The following is a 24,231-nucleotide window of genomic DNA, read 5'->3' as shown; positions in this document are numbered from 1 at the left end:
CCCGCCGCTGCCGCCGCCGCCGCGCCGAGCGGAGCCGCCTCCCGGGCCCCTGCGACCGGCTCCGCGCCGGCCAGCCGCCACCCGAGTCCCGGCCCGGCCCGCTGCCCGCCGAGCCGCCCCGCCGCCGCCGCGGCCCCTCTCCCCGCCGGCACCTGGATGTGGCAGGAGATCTCGGAGTCGTCCAGCAGCCGCACGGTGCATTTCATCTCCGGGCTCAGCGACCTGATGCTGGAGCTCCGGAACCGGATCATCCCGGCAGCCCGCCCGCCGCCGCCCCTCAGGCAGCCGCAGGGGGCCAGCCTGCAGCGGCGCCCGGCCGACCGCGGCACGGCACGGCGCGGCGCGGCGCGGCACGGCGTGGCGCGGCACGGCGGCGGCGGCGCCGCCCCTCAGTCCCGCGGCGCCCCGCCGCCGCCCGCCATCCGCCCGCCCGCCGCCGCGGCTGGGGCCGCCGCTGCGTCAGGCTGCGCCCCGCTCGCCGGCCTCAGCATCCTCCTGCGCCCGCCCCCAGCCTGGCACGGCACGGCACGGCACGGCACGGCCCGCGGGGGCACCTCTCCGCCCTCGACTGCTCCCCCCGCCTCGCCGCCCCACCGGCCCCGGCTGGGCTCCCTGCGGGGCTCCGCTCCGTCGGGCTGGGGAGAAGAGACAGCCCCGAGAGGGAAACGGTCAGCGCGTTTGTCGCCCTGCCCCGGCACAGGAGAGGTACCCCTGGTTCTGAGTGCCCCTGAGCGACTGGTACTCGCGTGGGAGGCAGGGAGTGCCCGGTGCCCCGCAGAAGGGGGTCATCCCTCAGCTGATGGCGGGAAGTGAAGTCCCCACGCTGCCCGGCCAGAGCGCGGGTCTCCAGGGTATCCCAACACAGGAGGAGGACTCCGATTGTTTGGGGTTTTTTTTTAATATATATATATATATAAAAATTTACCAGAGAAATCAGTGCACTGCAAGGAAACGGAAGAAAACCTAATGCACTTTCATTTAAGAGTGCAAGTCTTGAAAACTGGTTTCCTCAGGGAAAAAGAACGGTCCGTTAGGGAGGAGCAGTCTCATCCCATTTGTTGTGTAAGTGGGAAAGAAAATATATCATCCTGTGGCTTCACTATTATGTTCTCCACCACAAAAGGCTATATGCACTTGTGCAAAACCTTGCAGGAAGCAAGCACCAAAGTTGACCAGCCTCCAAACAGGGACCACCAGCACTGTGTTGAAAAGGGAGCACTTCCTTTTTCAGTGGGAGATGAAAAACAGCCAGTGAGAAATGCAATGTGACTGGAAGTCTCCAAAAAGAAAAAAAAAAAAGTGCTGACAGCCACACACAAGATGTATTTCAGTCATTTTGCCTAGTTCTTCGTGATCACCTGTAAACTTCCATATTTTGAAAATAGTTCTGTGTGAATGTAATGTTCTTTTGAAAATCCAATGGGAAAGCCTAAGCACCGCTACTCCTGTAAACTCTTCCTTTGGCTTTCTGCTGGACTGCTAACAGCAGGAAATACAGACAGCCACAAACAAATGAGAGGTATACAGTGCTCACTACCATCAGCTAATAAATATGCAAAGCCCTTTGATGTGGAACATAAAAGAAAAACTATAAGTATATGCTTCTCATAAATGATAAATGCTTCCAATTGCATAGTGAATAGTGAAGCAAACCAGTGAGTACTTAAAAAAGATTATTCACCTCAGTAGCCATAGTCAGCCCACAAAGTATGAAAGAAGGTCCTTATCAGCCAAGGCATCAGTTGTGGACACCCACTCATTGATAATAAAATAACATTTTGTCCTACATTCCTGCAGCATGGGAACTCAGAGGAGGCAGGATTTCAGCCCACATGTGGATTGACTCTCAGGCAACACAGATTTTTCCTGCTTACAGTAGAGAAGGAATCTTTTCTTTCTAGGCCGGATATTTTACCTCGCCCTTCAGTCTCTGCAGCACACCCTTCTCCATCCAAAAGGGGAACTAGAAGAGGGAGCTAAGCCAATGATGAAGGTTTAGGGAGCAGGTCAAAGTCTACCACTATCAGAGGGTTTTTCGCTTTACTGTCAGGACCACGTGGAGAGGCATGAGCTTCCCAGGAGTTCTCAGAGTTATAGACACAGGGATGACTGCAGTGCGAAATTCACATCTCCAAACTGACTGTTACACAGCGAGTGTGAACTGACGTGTACCAACAGCGGCACAGCTGCAGGAGCACAAGGCTCAGCAGAATTTTACTTCCCTGCTTTAAAGAGAGGTCACACATCTCTTTTTGACACTTTATTTGCTTCTGTGATACCCCATACCATGTAGACTTGGGGTGCCTGATTGCTCTCTGAGACAAGTAACATATTTCTATGTTTCAGAAATAGTCACTACTAGCACAGAATATGACAGCCGTCTAGCAGGATGTCACCAAATAAATGAAACTATCAAAAACAAATACTCCACCCCATAGGAAAAAACCCAGGCAATGAAAGGAAACACTCTACCCGATTGGAACTGCAGGCAGTAAATCCTTTAGATGGATTTTGCATCAGGTATTAGGACTGCCATCCCCTCCTTATTCAAAAAGCATTATAGGCCTTTTTTTTCCCCTACAAATAGGAGACTCTTAAAAGTCTCATACCATTACAAATTATACAGAAAAGCCCACAGACATATTTCAACAGTCGTGCTTGACTGAGTGCACCCCTTTTTGCCGTAGCTTGGAGGTCAAACAGTTCTTACACATACAGCATTTGGAAAGATCATCTGAAAAGTCAGATACTTCAGGAAATGGCATTAAATAGTATAGCCAATATTAGAAAAAGCAGAGCAACACATAGATAAATGCAGTTCAGCTACCAGTAAATGCTGAGCTGATGGAGTATGAAAAAAAAATATTGCTTGTACACCTATCAGTGGCTATCTGACTCAGTGGAAGGTTATCAGCTACTGCTATTGGTGCCAAGACCACGGCATATGGTAGAGAGGTCTATCCAAGCACTCACCTGGCTTCATACTGCAGAGCTGCTGATGGGTAGGTACATGCTTGAAATGCATTTGAGGTTCATCAGTCCCAGGACTGTCAACTACTCAATGCAATAGCCACATTCCCATTCTTTGTTCATCTAACTGGTGGCTGAATGAATTTGCTTTGGGCTGAGTACATCTGGATGGAGTAAGGGACAGTAGCCTATACTTCCTATTTAACTAGGTATTGCTCACAGATACGAAGCTAAATTTAGGGATAGCAGGGTGCACTAATAAGCTTAAGTAGTACTTTGATTTCTGGATGATTCTGCATGAAGCCAGATTACAGAATATAATAGTCAAGGTTTTTCCCTTCAGTGACTGATCATTACAGCAACTTTAGCTCTTTAAGTTAATGTTTATAATTTAAACAAGTATACATGCACACACATATATATATATTTCACAGAATCACAGAATCATCAAGGTTGGAAGGGACCTTGAAGATCATCTAGTCCAACCGTTAACGTATCACTGACAGTTCCCAACTACACCATATTCCTAAGCACTATGTCGACCCTACTCTTAAACACCTCCAGGGATGGGGACTCCACCACCTCCCTGGGCAGCCCATTCCAACACCTAACAACCCGTTCTGTAAAGAAATGCTTCCTAATATCCAGTCTAAACCTTCCCTGGCACAACTTGAGACCATTCCCTCTTGTCCTATTGCTTGTTACTTGGTTAAAGAGACTCATCCCCAGCTCTCTGCAACCTCCTGTCAAGTAGTTGTAGAGGGCGATGAGGTCTCCCCTGAGCCTCCTCTTCTCCAGACTAAACAACCCCAGTTCCCTCAGCCACTCCTTGTACGACCTGTGCTCCAGCTTCATTGCCCCTCTCTGGACACGCTTGAGTAATTCAATGTCCTTTTTGTAGTGAGGGGCCCAAAACTGAACACAGTCATCGAGGTGCGGCCTCCCCAGTGCCGAGTACAGGGGTAAGATCACTTCCCTGTCCCTGCTGGCCACACTATTTCTGATGCAAGCCAGGATGCCATTGGCCTTCTTGGCCACCTGGGCACACTGCTGGCTCATGTTCAGCCGGCTGTCAATCAACACCCCCAGGTCCCTCTCTGACTGGCAGCTCTCCAGCCACTCCTCCCCAAGCCTGTAGCGCTGCTGGGGGTTGTTGTGGCCCAAGTGCAGCACCCGGCATTTGGCCTTATTGAAACTCCTACAGTTGGCCTCAGACCATCGCTCCAGCCTGTCCAGATCTCTCTGCAGAGCCTCCCTACCCTCGAGCAGATCAACACTCCCACCCAACTTGGTGTCATCTGCAAACTTACTGAGGGTGCACTCGATCCCCTCGTCTCGATCATCAGTAAAGATGTGTGGTGGTTTAGGCCCTGCCGGGGTCTGAGACCACGTGGCCGCTGCCCCTCCTCCACAAAGGGAGTGAAATACAAAGCCCCGAGGCTGAGATAAGGAAAGGTTTAATACAACAGTGCGACAGCAACACAACAAACAGCAACAATAACAATAACAGTAATAACAATGAACAGAGCAAAATATCTACCAATACAGCAGTGAGAATAGAGCAAATCCCACAGTACATTGTCCCGCTTCGGGGCCAGGATGTGACTTCCACAGGGTATCTGAATAACCCTGCTAGAGCTTCCCCCCCCACTGCTGGGGAAACTTAACCCTATCCTGGCTAAACCAGGACAAGATGTTAAACAGGAGTGGCCCCAAAACCAAGCCCTAGGGGACACCACTTGTGACCGGCCGCCAACCGGATTTAACTCCATTCACCACAACTCTTTGGGCCCGGCCATCCAGCCAGTTTTTTACCCAGAAAAGTGTGTGCCCATCCAAGTCACGAGCAGCCAGTTTCGCCAGGAGAATGCTGTGGGAAACGGTGTCAAAGGTGTTACTAAAGTCAAGGTAGACAACATCCACAGCCTTTCCCTCATCCAATAAGCAGGTCGCCCTGTTGTAGAAGGAGATCAGGTTTGTCAACCAGGACCTGCCTTTCATAAACCCATGCTGACTGGGCCTGATCATCTGGTTGTCCCGCATATGTTGTGTGATGGTACTCAGGATGAGCTGCAATATTTCCAAATACTCAAAAGATTAATCCATAAATGCAACTGCTGCAGCTGTAAATACTCCTGCCTTGGGTTAGACCTTAGGTTTTAGCATGGGTAGAACTCTCCCCACAGGGGTATTCCACATGACACACTAACCTCCTTCCCCTAGGCCCACACCCACCCATCGCCTTGGGCTTGGGCCCCTCACAAGATTCTCACAGCCAGGCCATACAGCACATACAGCAATTAACTGTGGCTCAGAGATCATGCTGGCATAAGCAAATGACAGTAACTTAATTAAAATTAATGAAGTCTAGGACAGTTTAGATTTGACTCAGTTCCTTCCTACAACAGCATTAGGATCTCCAACTCTAAAACATATCAGCTGAAGACAGATGATCTGGACATTGGGCTTCACCTGAACATATCCTAAGGAGTGGAGGGTGGGGGTTGAGTTACCAATGAGCCTGTATTTCAGGAAGCAGTTTACTATAGTCAGGGAAGTGTGAGTTTTGCTCTCAAAGTTGAAAGATCCACAGGGAAGCTAGCTTCCTAGTGTCCTAGAGGTCCCATGACACAGAATAAGCTTTGGATGACTGAAGGACTCAGTACACTAGACAAACAACTTGTTCATACCAAGGGCCCAAATTTTTGTATGTATGATTTGTTATCTTCAATGGAATTGCCTTTGAGACACACATTTTGTGTAAAATATATCCAGAAGCCAAGCCGAAATTAGCAATGAGCTAATTGAATAGAACTGGGCATTCTCAAAATATGAAAACGAACAAGCTCATCAAATGTTATATATATAAGAGATCCCACACCTATGGGATGATTTTGTTTCAAGCTTAAGTAAGCTTTTGGAAGGCCAAAAAAAAAAAAAATCATATTATAGCAAAAAATTGTAAGAAATTGTAAAGAAAAAGGCTGCATTTGCATCTTGAAATAAAGTCTCTCACATCTGAATATTACACCAGTAATTTGAAAGCTGTATATAAAATATTAATGCATATTTCTATAATGCTTATTACTGTACTAAAAAACCCTAAGAGTATTTAAAGATACATAAATTACAAAGAAAAAAATATTTAAATAGCGAACGTTCTACTGATTGCAATGAGGGCAGAGTTGAGTCAGAAGCTGAAACTTTGATTCACACAGGGTTTCTACTTTCTTTTACATTACAAAAACTTTACAAAAAAATCACATATTCATTGCATGAACTAGAAGGCAACAAGATCTGTAAAATATGACAGTATCTGACATAAGTACTGAAGTACTTGGGATTTTCATGTTTGTACTTCAAAGGATATTCCTATCGTAAGCCAAACATGCTCTCACTCCAAATACACTAAAAAATGCAGAGCTATCAGTGATATATCTGGCCACAATTACCCCAGCAAAAAGATCTAAAGTCCTATTGAAATCTGTAGGGATGTTTCACAGCTTGCATGGCACTGGCAGTCCTGCTGGCCTCCAGATTCCTTGGGTGCAATTGTGACAGCAGTCACAACCATAGCTCATAGCTGGAGTGAGGGCGAGTTAGAAGTACACATTTTCTTCCACTGCTGAAGTTTAGCAATCTCTGCAAAGATTCAGAAGTATGCAAAGAACATTACAATACTCTCTTCCAGCGCAGAATGATGGGTTGAATGTACTGTACAAACTTCTTAGCAAAATTCTTGCAGATGTCACCTGGAAGCTCAAATATCTGTCAACATTTGTCTGAGTTAAATAGTATTGCGGAATTTCACACTTGAGAATTGTTTATTGGAGCAAACTTTACTTTGATTTTAATCCACACAAGACAACTACCATGAAGGCAAATGTCAGCTCCTAGCCTTTGGTTCCGAGTGTACAAAGTCAGTGAGATGATTGTCATGGTTCACTGGGTCCTAGGACTTGCCAAGAGGTTTTTACCAGCAGGGATTGAAAACTTTCTTTGGTACACTCTTCTCCTTCCAGTGAACACATAGCCAGTCCTGTTTTTTAAATACTGTTGTCAGGAAAACTACAGCAGGCAGTGTATTCTCTCAGAGTTTCCTGTGCTGCCTCTCCAAGAGGTCTCTCACCTCTGATGTTTGTTCCCAAACACTTCTTTTACTACTGGTTCTCTCCAGTTGCTTTCACACAATCCATGCAGTAAACTCCCAGGCTTGTTAACAGCCCCAGAGAAACCCTCCATCTCACACTGCTGAAAGACTAACAGGTTTTGCATGTGACACAACTGGTGGTTTCAGATGTCTACAGTTAATTCAGTACCTACAGAAACCAGATTGTCTCTTACTGAATGCAGGGTGGCTGCTACATCCATGTATCTCCCCAGTCTATGATGAATTAAAAAAAAATTCCCGCACCAGTGACTTAGTAATCCAAATAAAGGTACTCTGCATCTCCTGATTAAGCTGAAAATCAGAGCTCTGCTCCCCTGACTGCATTTGTGCATAGACAAAGACTATAGCAATGCACATCTGCCTGTCAAAAAAGTTCCTTATTTAAGTAGGTAGAGGTATATTTGCAGACATTGTTAACAGGTAGAAAAAAGAGGTATTGCCTACCTATAGCCTGAACAGCACCTCTTTTTAATAGTATTTATCTAAGTGAATGTTCAGTAAGGCTCCAGTTTAAAATACAGTCTAATGCTACACCAAATATTCACATTTTTTCAACTTTATCACTGCAGAGAGGATAAAAATAAGAGTAAAAGTTGATCATTACTGTAACACTAACACTAGTCATAAAATACATAAAAACTACTTTAGCATCAGTTACCAGGTGGCCAGTCCAGCAAATTCTTCAGAGCCAGGCTTTGAAGAGCTCTCAGCATCCAAAAAGCCTTGCTTACTGAGTCCACAGAGAAATAATCCCCACCACACACCTATTTGGAGTGCTCTTTTGTACTGCTCTTGTACCGGGTAGAACTTGGATGCTGATGGGCAGAATTCACTTGCAGTAGTGTTCTGTTGCCATGGCTGCTACACATGCACTTTGAAATAGCTGAAAGTGCTTAGACCAGTTTTGGCTGGTTTTGTAGTTCCTTCTCTTCTTTTGCGGTTATTTTGATTTTTAATACTCTAATGATACAATTTGAATTTTACATCCTTTGACTGCCCTGGTAGTTGTCTAACTTCAAATGTGTTTAAAGCACTTTTCCAACCAGGAATGATCCTCAAAGTTGGGGTCTGTATGAGGAATCAGATTTTACACCATGTCTAATTTGCATAAATCAAAGTGAAATCCAGCAAATAAAATTTCTGCTTTGCACAGGTTCCTAGTACATTTTGTGAACAAATTAAATAGTACGGGAAAAATACACAACAGGTATTTCAAGTTTGTTAATCTTGGCAGCATCTAATCTCTATTCACAGTCTGTTATTAAAGTAATTAGCACCATGATTTTTAAATAATTATATGCAGCAATATTCACTTTCTGATACAGCTCTCTATAGCTTCTGAATTTTGTCATTAATTCATTTCCAGATTACTGCAAGGACTATTGCTTTATATTGATCTGGCTCTTTGAATTATGTAAGAGCTAACAAGGACAAGATTTAAAGTTGCAATTACCTTTGTTGCTGAACTTCCTTGCACATGAGAGGCTCTGTGGCATAAGACCTAAGTATGCTTGTAAGTGATTGCAGAATGAAGACTTGGTTATCCAGGGAAGAAATGTGGACTAGCCAAATGGAAAAACCATCAGAGACACTAAGAAAGCACACTTCAAAAGCATTCGTTAGTAACTGCTCATTAATAGTAATCTTACGACTTACTTGTAGGAGCAGCATTTTAAGATCCATGTATTTTCTCCCTGCCACTTCCCAAAGCATTATTAATATTTTCAAAATTAATGGTTCTACATCAGCATTTACTGTTGCTATTGTAAGTAAGGTTGAAATACAGAGTATATAACTTTTACATCCTGGCTATTAGGAGACAAATACAAGATGAGATGATAAAATAAATCTGTTGCAGATCCTGTACTTCCAATGGAGGCCAGAAGTTTTCAAAGGGACAAAGTAATTCTGAAGAAGTTACTCTGGTCTCAGACTGAAGAGAAGCAGTATAGCTCCCTTGATGTCCTCTTTAAATATACCTGGTTTCTTTTTGAAGAGACTAAAGAAAATAAAATCGTCTTCCCATAACTCTGTGGTCTTCTTTATTTCCAGTCTGTCCCTGCAGTAACATTGAAATTACTTCAAATTGCACGGGACTGTGGCCTGTGAACAGTAGCTGTACACTCACCATGAGCGCTATGTACCCTGGCAGCCTTCCACACCCAAACAGAAAGATCCATGTGTTTTCCTGACTCTGCTCCGAGCACCAGATATAAACCCTTGACTTTCACAGTCACTTTTGAATCACACTGCTGCAGCTTTAGTTGTTACTCTGGACTGAAACCACTGTAATTTTCCCATTTTTTTACACTCTTGACATGTCAGATAAATAAAATATTATTTTATGACCTCAAGGTTTCAGACAGATATTGATTTGTCAAGCACTTTTCAGGAGTCTTTATGTTAATGGGTTGATTTTGGTCACGTCACATGGAGAAATTTTTATGTGGGAAAACAAACTTTGATTTCTTATAAACAATTGAATTTCATAAGATTCTTGTGCAAACCTGGAGTTGGTATCAGAAGATTTCCTTCAGATTACACTGATAAAGTATAGCCCATAAAATGAGGTTGTTTTCAAAACCTAAGGAACAACCATGTGAAAAGACAACTAAATTTCCACTGCCCATCTACATGAATTTTCTTGAAAGTGAGTCAACTAGCCATTGCATAAGCACATTATAGAATTTCCTTTGTTGCTAGAAAAATAAAAATGAATTAACAATAGCTTCTGTGTTTAGAATTATGTGTATTTAACATTTACATCAGTTTTCTTAGGCTTCCCTATACAGAATTTATTGAGCTAGGACATGTACGGTTATAATATGGTATGAAGTATTGCATTCTTCTTTTACCAGTTAATTATGTCATTCCTTTAGCTTCTCAATCAAGCTGAGAACATACATACATCACTTAGAAGCAACAAAGTAAAGTCACTCCAGTTCCCTCTTACCCAGGTTTTTTGTACCACAAACTGGAAAAATAAGAAGAGTTATTTACAATTCTCATTTTTTATTTCATGAACATCGTAACCTAAAGCTCTGCACTTCGGTATGAAAAAATGGGATGAGGTAGCATGTGCAAATGTCTGAAAGCTTGACAGATTCATCAAACTGACAATTTTTTTCCCAGTACTGGGAAATCCTGTTGGGTGCAGAGAGCCAGTTTAAACTAGGTTCTCCGCAACCCCCCAAATATCTACTGTACAATCAAAAAGACAGGACTTCCAACAGTGTATTGACTGATTTTGCATTGCATAGAACAAATTCTGAAAATTGTTGGTACAGTTTTGATTAACAGAGACATAATTTGAAGCTGATTTTCTTCATAATAAGGACTGTGACTAACAGAACACCACAGTATAGGCTATTTCAGTGACTCTCCTGACAGTGAACACATCTTATTAACACTCTCTAACTTGTATTTACTGTCAATACATATCCAGGATTTAATTTGAACCCATAAAGCTTTACATAAATTTGGGCCTTAGCTGCTTGAAAGATTCAGGAAGATGAGATTAGCCACAGTATCTGAGCCCTCCCTTTATGAGAAACAGACATCCATGATGCTGGATGATGCTGGAAAGCTTTAAGAGGTCTGTGCACTTTTACAGTAGCTCACCATTATGCTGTCATAAATTTCAATTAGGAATTAGGTTGGGAATTTTTTTTCTACTTTGAATTTGTCAATATTCTGAATACAACAGACCTTTCCTAGTATCTTTGGGAAGGAGGTAGATACAGTAAAGGCAAATAGAAATAATTTCAGGAAAGTAAAATTTTTTCATTCATATTTCATGTTACCCCTTTCTAAAATTAGACAGATAGTTTAAGCAGATGATAAAGCTTTACTGAATCCCACAAATTCAGTATCAGACAATTAGTCAAACCAGAGAGGCTCAGAAAGACACTGAAAATACTCCAAAAAGCCATAAAATAGACTAAATTTCATTTTAAAAAGTATTCAAAAATATAGTACCTCAAAAAACCTTTAGGGTCTAGAAGCACGTGATGGATTTTCTGGTAGGTACTCTTGAGGGTTTTTGCCTTTTAATTCTTGACTGTTCATCCTTCACCACTATATTTGACTTTCACCTGTTATTAAATATAATAAATAAAATGTCAGAAGACATTTATACTCCACTTTCTCCATTTCAGCTATGTGAATGTACTCTGGAATTCATGAAACCGTACAGCTTTTTTATATAACTACATCAGAGCTTCAGAATGAAGTTATATATTCTGCCAACATTGGAAATAACAAGAATTTTAAAAGCTAGAGAGAAGGCACCCATGCCAGTTATGACAAATGGTCTTCAATGGAATAACACCATCATAATAAATTTCCTAAGATGCGCATATATCACTAAATGACAAAGACTAATAGGAAGCTCCTCCATGTTATTAAAGAAATGATTAGTGGAAAAAATATTTATTTTGCCTGTGACTAAGACAGACTGGAAGGGAAACCCTCATTCAACTCAAACCAAAAGTATCCACATATCTTTTTGGATTTACAACTTAATTAAACACATCTTAGGTAGATACTGAAGCATATGCAATGTGATCCTGTTAAGTCAACTGTCTGGCTGAGTTTTATCCACTCATCTCTCCAGTTGACTACTAATATGAATTGTATCTGTACAAATCAAATGAACCACACCAGCAGGAAGTCTGAATATAATTGTCTTCTTCACATTGCCTGTAGGCTCTTCTGTTTGTACAATTTGATTAGTTTTCTCCATCTCCTTTTCCCCTCCCTGCAGCAGCATCTGCAGAGCGCACTGCTGCCTGTACAGCTCTGTCAATGCATGCTCATGGTTTCTTAGCCTGGGCTTGAGTAAAAGAGAACTCCTGGCAAGACTTCTTGCAAATACACTGATATAAAATAGCTGTTAGATGACACCACACCAGCCTGACATGGAGCTTTTTATAAAATGCAAAGTTATGTACTAGGGAAAAAAGCTGTCAGGTAGAGAAACAGATGTTCTCTACGCTTTGTGGTAATCAAGCTGGAAAAAGTCGAGATAAACTGGTTACAAAAGTGGTTGGGTGTGCACTGTAGGTGGGGTAGTCACTTGCTCTTGTAGTTAACAAAATCTCAAGGATTGTTCTGACAGAGCATTTAAGGTTTTAATTCTGGGAATGGGAATAGCAATTGTGATAATGCTTCCAGGGTCAAAGCGACCGCAGGTATTTTCAGGTTTGTTCATTTGGATCTCCCCAGAACTCTTATCTGAATGAAACAATTCCCCCTGCCTCACAATTAACCAGCCAAGAAATTGAAAAGATGCAAATTCAATTACTTTAGCACAATCATACTACTATCACAGCATAATCTATATTCAGCCACTGGGCACCTTAAGGGAATCATTGTTGTCTGTTAGTGATTTGAGGACTGGGCTGTTTGGGTAGTAGCCTAATAACTTGGAAGGTTCTGGTCTTTGTTAAGAAACTTAATAGGCATGTGAAAGACTGGCAGTTTCAACCTCAAATGGTCAGAGACAGATAACAGTAAAAAAAATGCAAGGCATCCACCATTCATAACGTTGTCTGAGGCGCCCTGCAAAAGAAATAAAACTTCATGCAGACTGGGCAACTTAATGCACTTTGTGAGATTTTCTTCTACAGTCTGATTCACATAACATCATATTACCCCTTTTAGCTTCAGAAACTAGGATTGACTTCATTTTGGAGAAGGACTTCTATTTGAGAAACTAGTGATATAATGTACTTAACTGATACACATTTAATAAGTTTATTCCTTCAAAGGAGGAGCTAACTTAAAATACTGCTAAAGAAGAAACAACTTCAATACATTTCATGAAGAATCACCACCACTATCAGATCTCTTATCTAAATAAAAATTTTGGGGTTGGGTTTTTTTGGTTTTTGGTTTTTTTTCTGTCCAGTGTAATAAACTTACTAATTTTGCAATCACCTCAATAATCTGTCCTTACAGTAAAAAACAAAGAGGAAATCCAACGTATATAATGAAAACAGGGAGATATTTTCCCATAAAATCAAATTTTCAAATTTCAATACCTGTCTTTTGTTATGGCAATGCCCATTAAACTGTTTTTTTCAATTAAAGAAAAATAAAACCACTCTTCTATCTATGCCTATGCTAGGGTGAGAAACCAGAAGGTGAATTGTAGAATGAAAGAGTTAAAACTAACTGGATGGATCAGTATCGATTATAACATGTTCATTTAAGATCGCTTTTATTATTTCAAACCACAGTTTCTCACACAGAAGCATGAAGCCATGAATAGGTAAGCAAGGTACACCATTTCAAAATCCATATGACAGCATATTTGAGAAGATACTGTAAAAACACCATGATTTTTAAAACCCATTTTTTTCAAAACATGGATAAGTTTATCATATTATGTCAAATAGTCATGACTGTACAAGAAACATTACATCAATATATTTAGAATTAGCACTACTGCCTATTCAGGAACAACTCAGTACCTGTAACCTAAAGAAAACACCTACTATGCACTACTCCACATTGATAACTGTGGCCTCTAAGGCATTAGCAGCTGACTCCCACAGCTACAGTGAAACATTCAATATGATGTAATCACCCTTGGTGTCCAACCAGCACTGCCATTTTTTCATGGATACTTCTTCCCAGTGCCCTAGTGTCAGGCCATCTACTCTAGGTACCTGCTAGCCCTTCCCTCTGGTAGGATTACGAGACATCTGATCTCAATTGACTGTTATCTCTTTTTCCGCCTGCAAATTGTGTGTAAGTAGAACTTAGGATTTAGAACTTGGACTAGTATTTCCAGATGGTTGTTTAGTTGAAGAGCCAATTCAGACCAATCTGCCAAAGTCTGTAAATCCCTGCCATGCCCACCATGCATGGGCAAAGCAACTTTGCTACTCATGTATGGCATACAGTCATGGTTTGAGTCCAGAGGTCAAATGAGCACCACACAGCCGTTCACTCACCCCTTCCTCCCCGCCAGTGCTGAGAACAAGAAAATGAAACAAAAGGCTCAGGAATCAAGATAAGGACAGGGAGGGGTGGCTCACCCACTACGGTTATGAGCAAAAGACAGACTTGTTAGGGCAGGAAAAAAAAGAACATCACTTTAATTCAAACACTAACACCTGATTTGCGGAAAACAGACTCTACAACTCGGGGAGAGTTATAAAGCAGGTATGTTTACTCCGGCGCTGGGGTGCAAGGGGATTTCTCCACAAAGCTTGCACACCCACAGCACGTTTTACCAAAAACTTATAGAGGGTGGATATACATATTCATTGGATTACATACCACAAACATACATATGCATGAGTAAGGCTGGGTTATGTCTAGAGGCTGGTGCCAGCAGTTTATGTTCTCTTTGCACCTGCGCATTGTCTCCTGGGGGGTGTCTTCAGGGGTCATTTGGAGGAAGGCTCGTAGTCTTTCTCACCTTGTACTTTTCCTTGGAACATGCGCAGATTCTCTTGGCCAATTTCTTGAATAACAAGAGTGTTTTCAGCCGGTTTACTCATTCTATCTTATCTAAAAGTACCAGTGGAACTTCTACCGTCCATATATGGCTATCTTATTCATTACCAAGACTAAACTAGTTAGAGCACATCTGCTTTCCAAGGACAAGAAACATATTTTTGCCGACCATAGTAATTCTTGGTAAGTTTCCACAGCAAACTGCTTTGTTTTGATGAACACAGTAGCAGTAGCCCTTGGTAAGCTTCCACAGAACAGTCGGGGCAAGCAGGATTATTAAACAATATTCAGGAATCATTAGAAGTTGCTATAAGTAAATAAGTTGCAAAGCAGGTGATCATTTCCTTGTATCACAACACCAACGCTTAACAGAATGAACAGTGAGAAGCATAACCAAATCCTAAAAACTCCTTCCTCCACCTCTCCCTTCTTCCCAGGCTCCACTTTGCTCCCAATCTCTCTGCCTCCTCCCTGCTGGCCACACAGGGGACAGGGGGTGAGGGGTCCAGTCAGTTCGCCACTTCTTCCAGCTCAGGGTGGGGGGGAAACTCCACTCATTCTTCCCCTGCTCCACGTGGTTCCCCTCTCATGAGAGATAGTCCTCCATTGTGGAATGGCTGGAAAATAACGGACATATTATGAGCGATCCAAACCGAGGGGCCTCACTGTAACAACAAGCTGCAGCTGTGTTCAAGGACAAAAACAAGGCCGAGACGGCCTGAGAAACTATATTCCTTCCCAAGAGATAAAGATGTTGGAATGTCGAAAACAGGGGGTCTACCTGGGGGCAGAGCATCGCGTGGACACCACACCGGGACCAATCATAGGGGGCAAAAGGGCGTGTGAACAAGTAGCTTTAGCCTGTTAGCAATAAGATAGCGGCGCGTGAAGTTTGAGATAGAGTATAAATTGCTGTGTAACCTTTAATAAAGTGGCATCAACTTGATCACATTGGTCGTCTAAGTTGTGTCCGAGACTTCCGCGTCGGCACTCCATAAACTTTCTCTGGTGTGAATCCTCCCCATGGGATGCATTCTTCTCAAGATGCTCCAGCATCGGTCACCCCCACGTGTTGCAGTCCCTCCAGTGCTGCACTACAATGGCAGGGGCTTCTTCTTCCCTAGAGTTCCGGCCTCCTTTAAGTGGAGCCACCTGCTCTGGTGTGGGGCCCTCCACAGGCTGCAGGTCAGCATCTGCTCTACCACAGACCCCCATGGGTGGCAGGGGGGCGGCCCTGCCATCTCACCACGGGATACAGGGGAGTCTCTGCTCTGGCGCACCTCCCCCCCTTCTCCTCCGTTCTTCCACTGACCTCGGTGTTCGCATATGTGTCCTTCTTGTAACTCCTACTCACAAGCCCCAACCCCCTCCCAGGTTCCCATTCTTAAATAAGTTATCACAGAGGTGCAGCCACCATCACTAATTGGCTTGGCCTTGGCCAGAGGCAGGTCCAACTTGGAGCCGGAGGAGCTTTGAGAAGCTTCTCACAGGGGCCACCGCTGTAGCCCCCTCCCCTGCTACCAAAGACCCCTGCCACACAAACCCAGCACACGTGATCTGTGCAAGAGTAACAACCAGCATCTACAGGACATAACTTGCTGTGCATGCAGAGGCCATCAGCCAGGAGCATGACCTGCAAGTCTGGGACATCCCACACCCATCAGGTGTGCCTATTCCCCTGCCTTTCACTGCCTCATCCCATTGTTCCCTCCACACAAGACACAGACCTACCACATTTGCAAAAAGGAAAAAAGAAGAAAACCCACATTGCTCCACTTGCACATTCTTGTCATCCATATTCTCTATTTAGATGGCAAACCTTTCCCACGAAAAGACTGTAACCCAAGTGTTTTGTACGTGCCGGGATTTGTTATTCCCAGCTACTGCCATGCTGCAGTCCTCTTTGCAGCATTAGCTGTAGGCAGCAATTTCTCCACCTAGGATACGATCGCACCCTGCAAATCTGAATTTTAAGACAGGATACTGAAAACAAAACGCACAACGGGAAGGCCACGAGTTTTCTTAGTTATATTTTGAAATAAACGTCTACAAACAGCAGCAGTCTTTCTCCCGCCTGACGGGAAAGCGGGGCACGCACCCTGCTCTCCGGTGCCACCGAGTGGAGCCGCTCGCCCGAGCACTGCAAACGCTGCTCTCCCACGCAGAACAACTCCGCCAGCGCCGGGCGGCAGGACCACCGCATGTCACCCTTAAGGAGCAGAAATACGTGCGTGCTCACAGCAAGAATACTCGGTGTCTAAGAGTATTTCCACAATTTTAAAATATGATTTGATTAATCCTTAAAGAAATGCTAAACCAGAGTTTGCCACGGTATGGCTAACGGATGAATTAAACTTCAAAGACAGACCTTTGCGAGCAAAGGGCAAAACAGTGCCAACGGGCATTAATGCGCTCTATCACATGCGCGGCAGAAATTGTTACTTCTGTTAATTCGCGTGTGTTACCGAGGCTGCAAACAGTGGATACCGTGCCGGGGACCACGAGGAAAGGAGCCCGAAAGCGACAGAGGCAAGGGACTGGGGAGGAGGTCGGGCACTTTCACCACAGGGAGCCAGCCCGGGGAAAGAGAGCGGGGGACACGGCACGCGTGTACCGGGTTCCCGGAGAGGCCGGGCGGTGCCAGGAGGCTGCCGAGCACTCACGCGGGGCAGCGCCGCCGGGCCACAAGGTGGCGCCCTCCTCGGAGCCCGCCTCTCCGCCCCGCCTCCCCGCCGCCTGCCCCCCGCCCCGCCTCTCCACCGCCGCCCCGCCTCTCCACCGCCGCCCCGCCGCCCTCCCTCCGCACCTGCCCCCCTCCGCCCCGCCGCCCCGCCGGCCGGGAGGGCCCCCACGCACCTCCCGCGGCCGAGGGCGGGCCGGGGCGGTGGCGGGGCCTGTCCCGCCTCGCCTCGTCGCGCAGAGGGCAGGGCCGGGCCGGGCCGGACCGGCGAGAGAGGAGAAAAGGCGCGGAGCGGCGAGAGTCGGACAGTTCGGAGCGAGCCGTGCCGTGCCGTGCCGTGCCGTTTCGTGCCCTGCCTGCCATGGCGTTGCTGGTGGTGGTGATGGGTGTGAGCGGCTCTGGGAAGTAGGTACCGGGCGGGCGGCGGGGCCGAGCAGCGCCGGGACTCCGGCTGCTGCCCCGGGCGGGGGGCGGAGGGTACTGGAGCCCGTCCGTGGCGGGGCTCGCCCCTTTGCCTGGGGGCCGCGGGGTTTGTAACCGACTCTTCGCGCTTCCTTACAGGACCACGGTCGGATCTTATCTGGCGGCGAAGGTATGGCTGTGTGGCACGGCGGGCGCGCTGCTCCCGCGGGCGTCCCCGCGCCGGGCTGTAGGCGGCGGGGCTCGGCTGGCGGCGGGCCGTGGCGGGAGCCGTGGGTCGTGCGGCGCGGCGTGCGGCCCGCCGGCCCCGGGCGCGGCTGGGGGCTGTCCCCGCGGGGTGCAGCCTGCGCGCCGCCCTCGGCTTCGGGGCGCGGGGTGTCGGCGGCTGCTGGTGCTAAGCTTTGTAACTTTCGCTAATCGTCCTGACTCAGGTGGTGATTCGTGCTGTGGTGTAGTCTTTGTAAATTCTGAAGTCCTTAATAGATCACCTGGTTCGGCTGAATGATGCCTAACTTTGCTTGGTTTTTTTCTTAGATGGGATGGAGATTCTATGATGCCGACGATTATCATTCTCTGGAGAATAAGAAGAAGATGGCAGAAGGGATACCGCTAAATGATAAGGTATCTTGTATAAACCCTGAAAGAGCAGTCATCAACGCGTTTGTCTCTAACCTCTGGCACATGACGTTAAAGGAGATTGTGCTTTATGTAGACTAGGCTGATTGTAAGCATAGGCTGAACGTATAGGTCTGCAGTTCAGAAGAGGAGGAGGCTTTTGTGTTACAAAGGATTCTGCATAAAAGAATAGTTCATCAAAGTGTGCTTGGTAGCTCAAAAGGGGTTTGATGCTGTTTCAGGATTTGTCAGAAATCTTTCCCTCTACATCCATATAGAGAGTTGCAGCTCTAGACTACATGCTGCTTCTTTGAGTTAAATAGATGAAGACTGACAGATACCTTTACTGAAATACATTTCATCACTTTCAGTTACTGCAGAGATTATTCCACAGTCTTCTGTTTTATATGCTCCCACTTCGCACGTGCTTCTTTCCCTTCAGCCTGTTGTTCAGCCTAAACAGATAAAAATGATCAAGTTTAGTTTTATAAAACTTAAAAGTTCAGAGACTTGAGTAAATTAGAAAAGTTACGAGATGATGGGAAATCTCTAGAAACAAAGCTGAATGAGGGAGCTCTTCAAAGCACTCTCTATAGACTGGGAAAAAAAAAAATAGATTCTTGTTAAAAGCTTTAATCTTTCACTAGCAGTTGGAAATTCATATAAATCAGTATGTTGTCTAAAGCGGCACTGCACAATTGAATGACTAAACCATACAGTGCCCACCAAGAAGGAAGCATCTCTTCTGAAACACTGGAGATGCAAAATTGTGAGGGCTATCTTGAATGCCAGTGGGAAGTTATTCTGTAATGACAATAACAAAAAATTGTTGCATTTATTTGTCCACATTATCATTTGTTGTGCTCATCCAGCAGTAACAGTGTTGAAGGATGAAATGGGAGCAATTATTTAGTGCCCAATAGGTATGACAAAAGTGGGGGATTAAAATTTTAAATAAGATTATAAGAAGCTGATCAATCATGTTGTGTTTGCCAAACTACTGAGCAAAAGTGTTGCAAAACTGTGGCTATGATTACATTTACTCGTGATTGCTAGTGACATAAGAATGATATAATTAAGTTACTGCAGATAACTAAATTTACATCCGTCCCCAAAAACCTCAACTTTGATCCAAAGCATTGTGTGTGTATGCCCAAGGTAAAAGGAAAAAGAAATAACAATTCAGGCTGTACATTTGAATTGTGTAATAGAAGCAAGAAGGAAGTTGACTGTCCTTCAAAGGTTTATAGGGTGCATGCTACACATAAATACATACTATGATCACCAGATACTTGTAGGTATCTGTAATATAAAAAGTACTATTCCACTAAAAACATCTTATTGATAATATGCCTGGCACTTCTCATTAGCCTTCAGGCGGTGGTAGCAAATCTACGTTAGGAAGAAGAAGAATCAAAACTCAACTTGCTGTATAGTTTAATGCTAACTTTAATTTATAGTCAGATGCTCTAGATGTTAGAAGCAATTGTTTCAAATCAATCTCATAGACATTTTTGAACTACCTTGTTTTCTTTCTAGGACAGGATTCCCTGGCTTTGTGCATTGCATGGTGTCCTAAGGAGGTAAGAGAACATCTAGCTTTAAGGAGTAATGACAAAAAAAGTACCAAAAGTATTTTTCTCCATTGCATTCCAAATCAGAAATGTATGTAGTAGTGTAAAAACATTCTGTGGGTAGTAAAGCCATTCTATTTTCAGTAATCTGAGCTGTCATAATAATTGCTGAGGGTGAGATGATCCCCGCATAATAGCATTGGAAAAATTTTTGCCAAAGATAGTTGTTTTTCTACTGTCTGTGTAAAAATAATTTCAAGGATCCACTTCAGTAATAAGCCTGACATTAGCTACTTACAAAAGACAACCACAGAATACACTGATAATGACAGTAGGATAAAATTTTGTAAAATACTGTTAGTTTGAGTAAGATCATGGTGTCAAGTTTGCTTGACACCATCTGCCTTAGCATCCTCATAGAGAACCTGGTGGAAGTAAGGACCGAATGAGCAGATGGTGAGGTGTACTGAAAACTGGCTGAACAGCCAGGCACAGAGGGTGTTGATCAGTGGCACAAAAAGTCTAGCTGGAGGCCAGTAATGAGTGGTGTACCCCAAGGATCAATACTGGTCCTGTCCTGTTTAACGTTTTCTTTAATGAACTGGATGCTGGGGCAGGGTGTACCCTCAGCAAGTTTGCAGATGACAGCAAACTGGGAGAAGTGGCTGATCCAGAGGGACCTCCACAGGCTGTAGAGATGGGCTGGCAGGAACCTCATGAAGTTTAAGAAAGTCCTGCCCCTGGGGAGGAACAACCCCAGGCACCAGTACAGAAATAGGGGGGCACCCAGCTCGAAAGCAGCTTTGCAGAAAAGGACTTGGGGGGCCAATGGTGGACACCCAAGTTGAACATGAGCCAGCAACATGCTCTTCTGGCAAGGCAGACCAGCGATACCCTGGACTGCATTAGACACAGTATTGCCAGAAGATCGAGGGAGGTGATCCTTCCCCTGTCCTTGGCACTGGTGAGGCCACACATGGAGTGCTGTGTCCAGTTCTGGGCTCCCCTTTACGAGAGAGACATGGACATACTGGAGAGCATCCAACAAAGGGGCATGAAGATGATGAAGGGACTGGAGCATCTCCCAAATGAGGAAAGGCTGAGAGAGCAGGGACTGTTTACCCTGGCTTTACACAGAGGCCATTGCTTGCTTGTGTGCATCAGGTGAGTACCTCATTGGAGCATGAGTTAATTCACTGAGAAATTTGTCTGGATTTTTATGCTGGATCCATTGCTTTGTTACCTGCTAGCCCAAGGCCACTGCCCAGCACCAGAAACTTTGCAAAATCAAGTATACTTTAAAAGACACTAATGCCAGTGTTCAATTACTAGTACTTATAAGTAGCTGAGACTGTCATTGGCTTACCTAGGTGATAATTGTAGGTATTATAAGTTCTTGTTTCCCTGTGAACCAAAATCTGATGATCATAGCATGATTTTTAAATAGGTTTATACCTCATTTTACTTTGGTTAGAGAATTGTTGCTTTTAAGGTGATGAACTGATTTGGTAAGAGATGAATCCCCTTGCGTTCTAGCTGGTCCTCAGAGATCACAGGGACCAGGGATGGCTGGACTTATCTCTTAATAGATACGCCAATTATGGCTGTAACTATAGGCCTGACACCAGATGCACGAACAGCCCGTATGCTGTGGGTCCTGTTGCATTCAAGAGAAGCAGTCAGGTTCACAAATAGTACAGTTTATTCTTACGCAACATCTACAGATTCTTTAAGATCGCCTGCGATAAATGCACAAACTGCAGGTTGGCTATATAGCACTACACACAAAAGAAAAACGATTGCAATCACACGCACTTAATTCCCAGGTAATCGCTCGGCGTAGCCGAGGGCTCAAAACTTACCAAAAGGCACCCCTTCTGGGGGGGGCGAGGAGCACAAACCCATCGATCTGTCCCCCTGATTTGGTATCAGATTATCGTCCCTCCGAGTTAGAAAGAAACTCGGGGTAGTATCACACTAAGTACGTGTGAGTGGGTGGGACTGTGGTCAAGACATTGTTTCTTGAGTAATGACACAGCACGTTCCTTGGTGCGAGGAGTGCGCTGGTTTTGTGGGAAAAGAGGATGAATGAGAGACAAGGTCGGCAGAGTACTGCAAAACAGTCCCTGAGAGAAGGGGAAGAGCAGGAGATAAATCTGTCCTTGAGGTAAGTAAAAGAACGGGACCGCACAGCCTCCACCTCGCTTCACATTCCTCCTTGGCGCCACGGCAACACGAATCACTGGATCTCCATCTCGTCCTGTGTTTGTTCTGGGCACCATGTGTTAAGGAAATGTGTGTTTTGCAGATTTTTTGCTGTTTTGCTTTTCCCACACTTCCAGTAAGAATGTATTTTCTTAGGCAGGCATTTCAGTCACTCTTCATAGAGACAACTAATTCTAGATCTGCTTGTCAGTGAAACGGATGCACCCATGGTTTAATGCTTGCTTTATTTTAAGAAACCTTGCCAGTAAAAAATGTGCAAGGCATTAATTTACCTGCATCCAATCCCTTGTTTAACTTGAAGTGGACATATATGCAGTGCTGTCAAGGAAATAGCAAACAAAACATTATGGTTAAATCTGAGACAGTGAAAACAGGTGTTAGAAGTATACCTGTGTATGTGTTTAAGAACAGAGCTCTATGGTTCAGCAGCCACTTGCTCTCTATAGACAGATTAGTATAGTAATTTTATATATAATGGGTGGGAGTTTGTATGGATATTCAGTTGCTGCTATTCTCAGCAATTAAGGAAATGATCATGACACTTCCTTGTGCTAGAATTGAATTTAATTTAGGAAGGAACAGTGGCTAATAAAGAAGGTCCCCAAGATGAAGATTTTACCAGGGGGTTAGCAAGCCTGACCTCACTTTCAAATCATACCTTTACCTGCATCAGGAATTTATTTTCAAAATCCTGTCAAAATTATGAAAAACTACCACTACTCCCAAGGATCCAAGGCTTGTCTACCTTGTTCAGCAGAACTAATGAGCCATTTTATTATAGCACATGTGGATGTTTGTTTTTTGTTTGTTTGTTTTTTTCTTTTTGGTAGAGAAGAGTCATTGAGACAAGCTGCTGTTCTGGCCTGTTCTGCACTGAAGAAGATGTATCGCCGTGTGTTAGTTAGTGGACCATCTGCAATTGAAGGCAACCAGCCAGAGCAACCAGAAGAAGCGGAACTGAAGATCCTCTTTGTTCATTTGGATGGGCCTTTCAACATCATTGCTAGCCGTCTGGAGAAGAGAGACCATTTTATGCCACCTGAGCTTCTCAAGTCTCAGTTTGATACTCTCGAGCCTCCTAGCACACCGGAAAACTTTATTACTGTCAGTCTAGAAAAATCTGTCCCTGAAATAGTGCTGGAGATTGAGAGCACCATTTTTCAGGGTGAGGCTTTTCTCGACTAAGTTTCTGAATTACATGTACGGAAATTCCCTTAAGGATATCAAAGATCTGAAACACCCTTTTAATTATTCAATTGACTATTAAATCAAACCAACTTTTTTTTCCCACTATTTAAATGAGTTGCAATATTAAGAGCTGGTATACTACTCCTGTTGTTTTTATCATGGCTCTGTAAAAGACGTATAAGATGAAATTACCAAAAACTGTCATCTTTTTGAACCCTTCACCATATAAAGTTAAAACTCCCATTTTAGGAAGAGCCTGCTTTTGAAAATCCTGCCAAGGGTCACAAACTTCATTTTAATTACTCTGTCAGACATGGAGATTGGCACATCTGCTATTAAGTGATGAAATAACTTACAGTTCTGTTAGAAACAATACATTTCAGGCAAGAATATGCATGATGAAGTTCTGTGCCTGACACTGCCCATGCCTCACTGCCAGATTTTCAGCAAGTTGTAGCTTCTGTGTTTGTGTCCTTGCTAACCTCACGAGGGCACTTGTGCCCTGTGAGAGCTTTTGTGAACCTCTATTGTATGCATTGCATAGCAAACTGAAAAAGAAATAAGGTAGTTGTGGTGAGGCAATATACAAAATACAATTGTGTGGAAATCTTTAGAAATAAAGTAGAACTGGCATCATGTTGGCTCTGAACTCTCATCTTTTGTGTACAAAGCGTACCCATTAATGAAGTGCAGTGAAGAATGAGTCAGCTAGTGATCTAAGATACTGAATACAAGATTGATAGATGCTTCTTTCTTTTAGAAAAAACTTAGTCTTCCACAGGTGGGGCCTTCTTCACTTCTGTTTTCTGGTATGCTTTAGTCTTCTACCTCAGCCAATGACCAGTCCAATATATGCTTATGGAGAGGTGTTCATACAACTCCTTTAAAGCTTGAGATCAAACTATTTCTAATTGTTG

At 44.1% G+C, this 24,231-nt stretch overlaps 2 protein-coding genes across 6 annotated transcripts in view; one reads left to right on the top strand and one right to left on the bottom strand.

The window, feature by feature from the left end:
* The window catches only part of FRMD3 (FERM domain containing 3), a 147,043-nt gene extending 146,733 nt beyond the window's left edge, over positions 1–310 (bottom strand). For all 4 annotated transcript variants that reach the window (XM_074856360.1, XM_074856362.1, XM_074856361.1 and 1 more), the window contains exon 1: positions 153–310. In XM_074856360.1, the coding sequence (XP_074712461.1) occupies positions 153–251 (99 nt within the window). In that variant the 5' untranslated portion in view covers positions 252–310. The remainder of the gene's footprint in view (positions 1–152) is intronic.
* Positions 311–17,389: 17,079 nt separating this feature from the next.
* IDNK (IDNK gluconokinase) lies at positions 17,390–23,950 on the top strand. Of its 2 annotated transcripts, XM_074856460.1 has the most exons (5): positions 17,390–17,696; positions 17,853–17,883; positions 18,246–18,332; positions 19,866–19,909; positions 22,957–23,950. In XM_074856460.1, exons 1-5 carry the CDS (start codon positions 17,653–17,655, stop codon positions 23,309–23,311), a joined length of 561 nt encoding a protein of 186 aa, XP_074712561.1. In that variant the 5' UTR covers positions 17,390–17,652; the 3' UTR covers positions 23,312–23,950. The 2 variants fall into 2 exon arrangements, with proteins under 2 accessions (XP_074712561.1, XP_074712560.1); XM_074856459.1 differs by lacking the exon at positions 17,853–17,883 and having other exon boundaries at positions 17,427–17,696.
* The last annotated feature ends 281 nt before the right edge of the window (positions 23,951–24,231 follow it).

Source organism: Strix uralensis, chromosome Z, assembly GCF_047716275.1.
Source record: "Strix uralensis isolate ZFMK-TIS-50842 chromosome Z, bStrUra1, whole genome shotgun sequence".
Taxonomy (NCBI): Eukaryota; Metazoa; Chordata; class Aves; order Strigiformes; family Strigidae; genus Strix; species Strix uralensis.
The sequence above is the reverse complement of the archived record's forward strand: the minus strand, read 5'-3'. Positions and strand labels throughout refer to the sequence as shown.

What these genes read in the sequence shown, in the direction of transcription:
- IDNK (XM_074856460.1), top strand. Translation starts at nt 17,653, where the DNA reads ATGGCGTTGCTGGTGGTGGTGATGGGTGTGAGCGGCTCTGGGAA. An exon ending in GGTGTGAGCGGCTCTGGGAA is followed by an intron (nt 17,697 to 17,852) that starts GTAGGTACCGGG and finishes GCTTCCTTACAG; the next exon opens with GACCACGGTCGGATCTTATC. An exon ending in GGATACCGCTAAATGATAAG is followed by an intron (nt 18,333 to 19,865) that starts GTATCTTGTATA and finishes TTTTCTTTCTAG; the next exon opens with GACAGGATTCCCTGGCTTTG.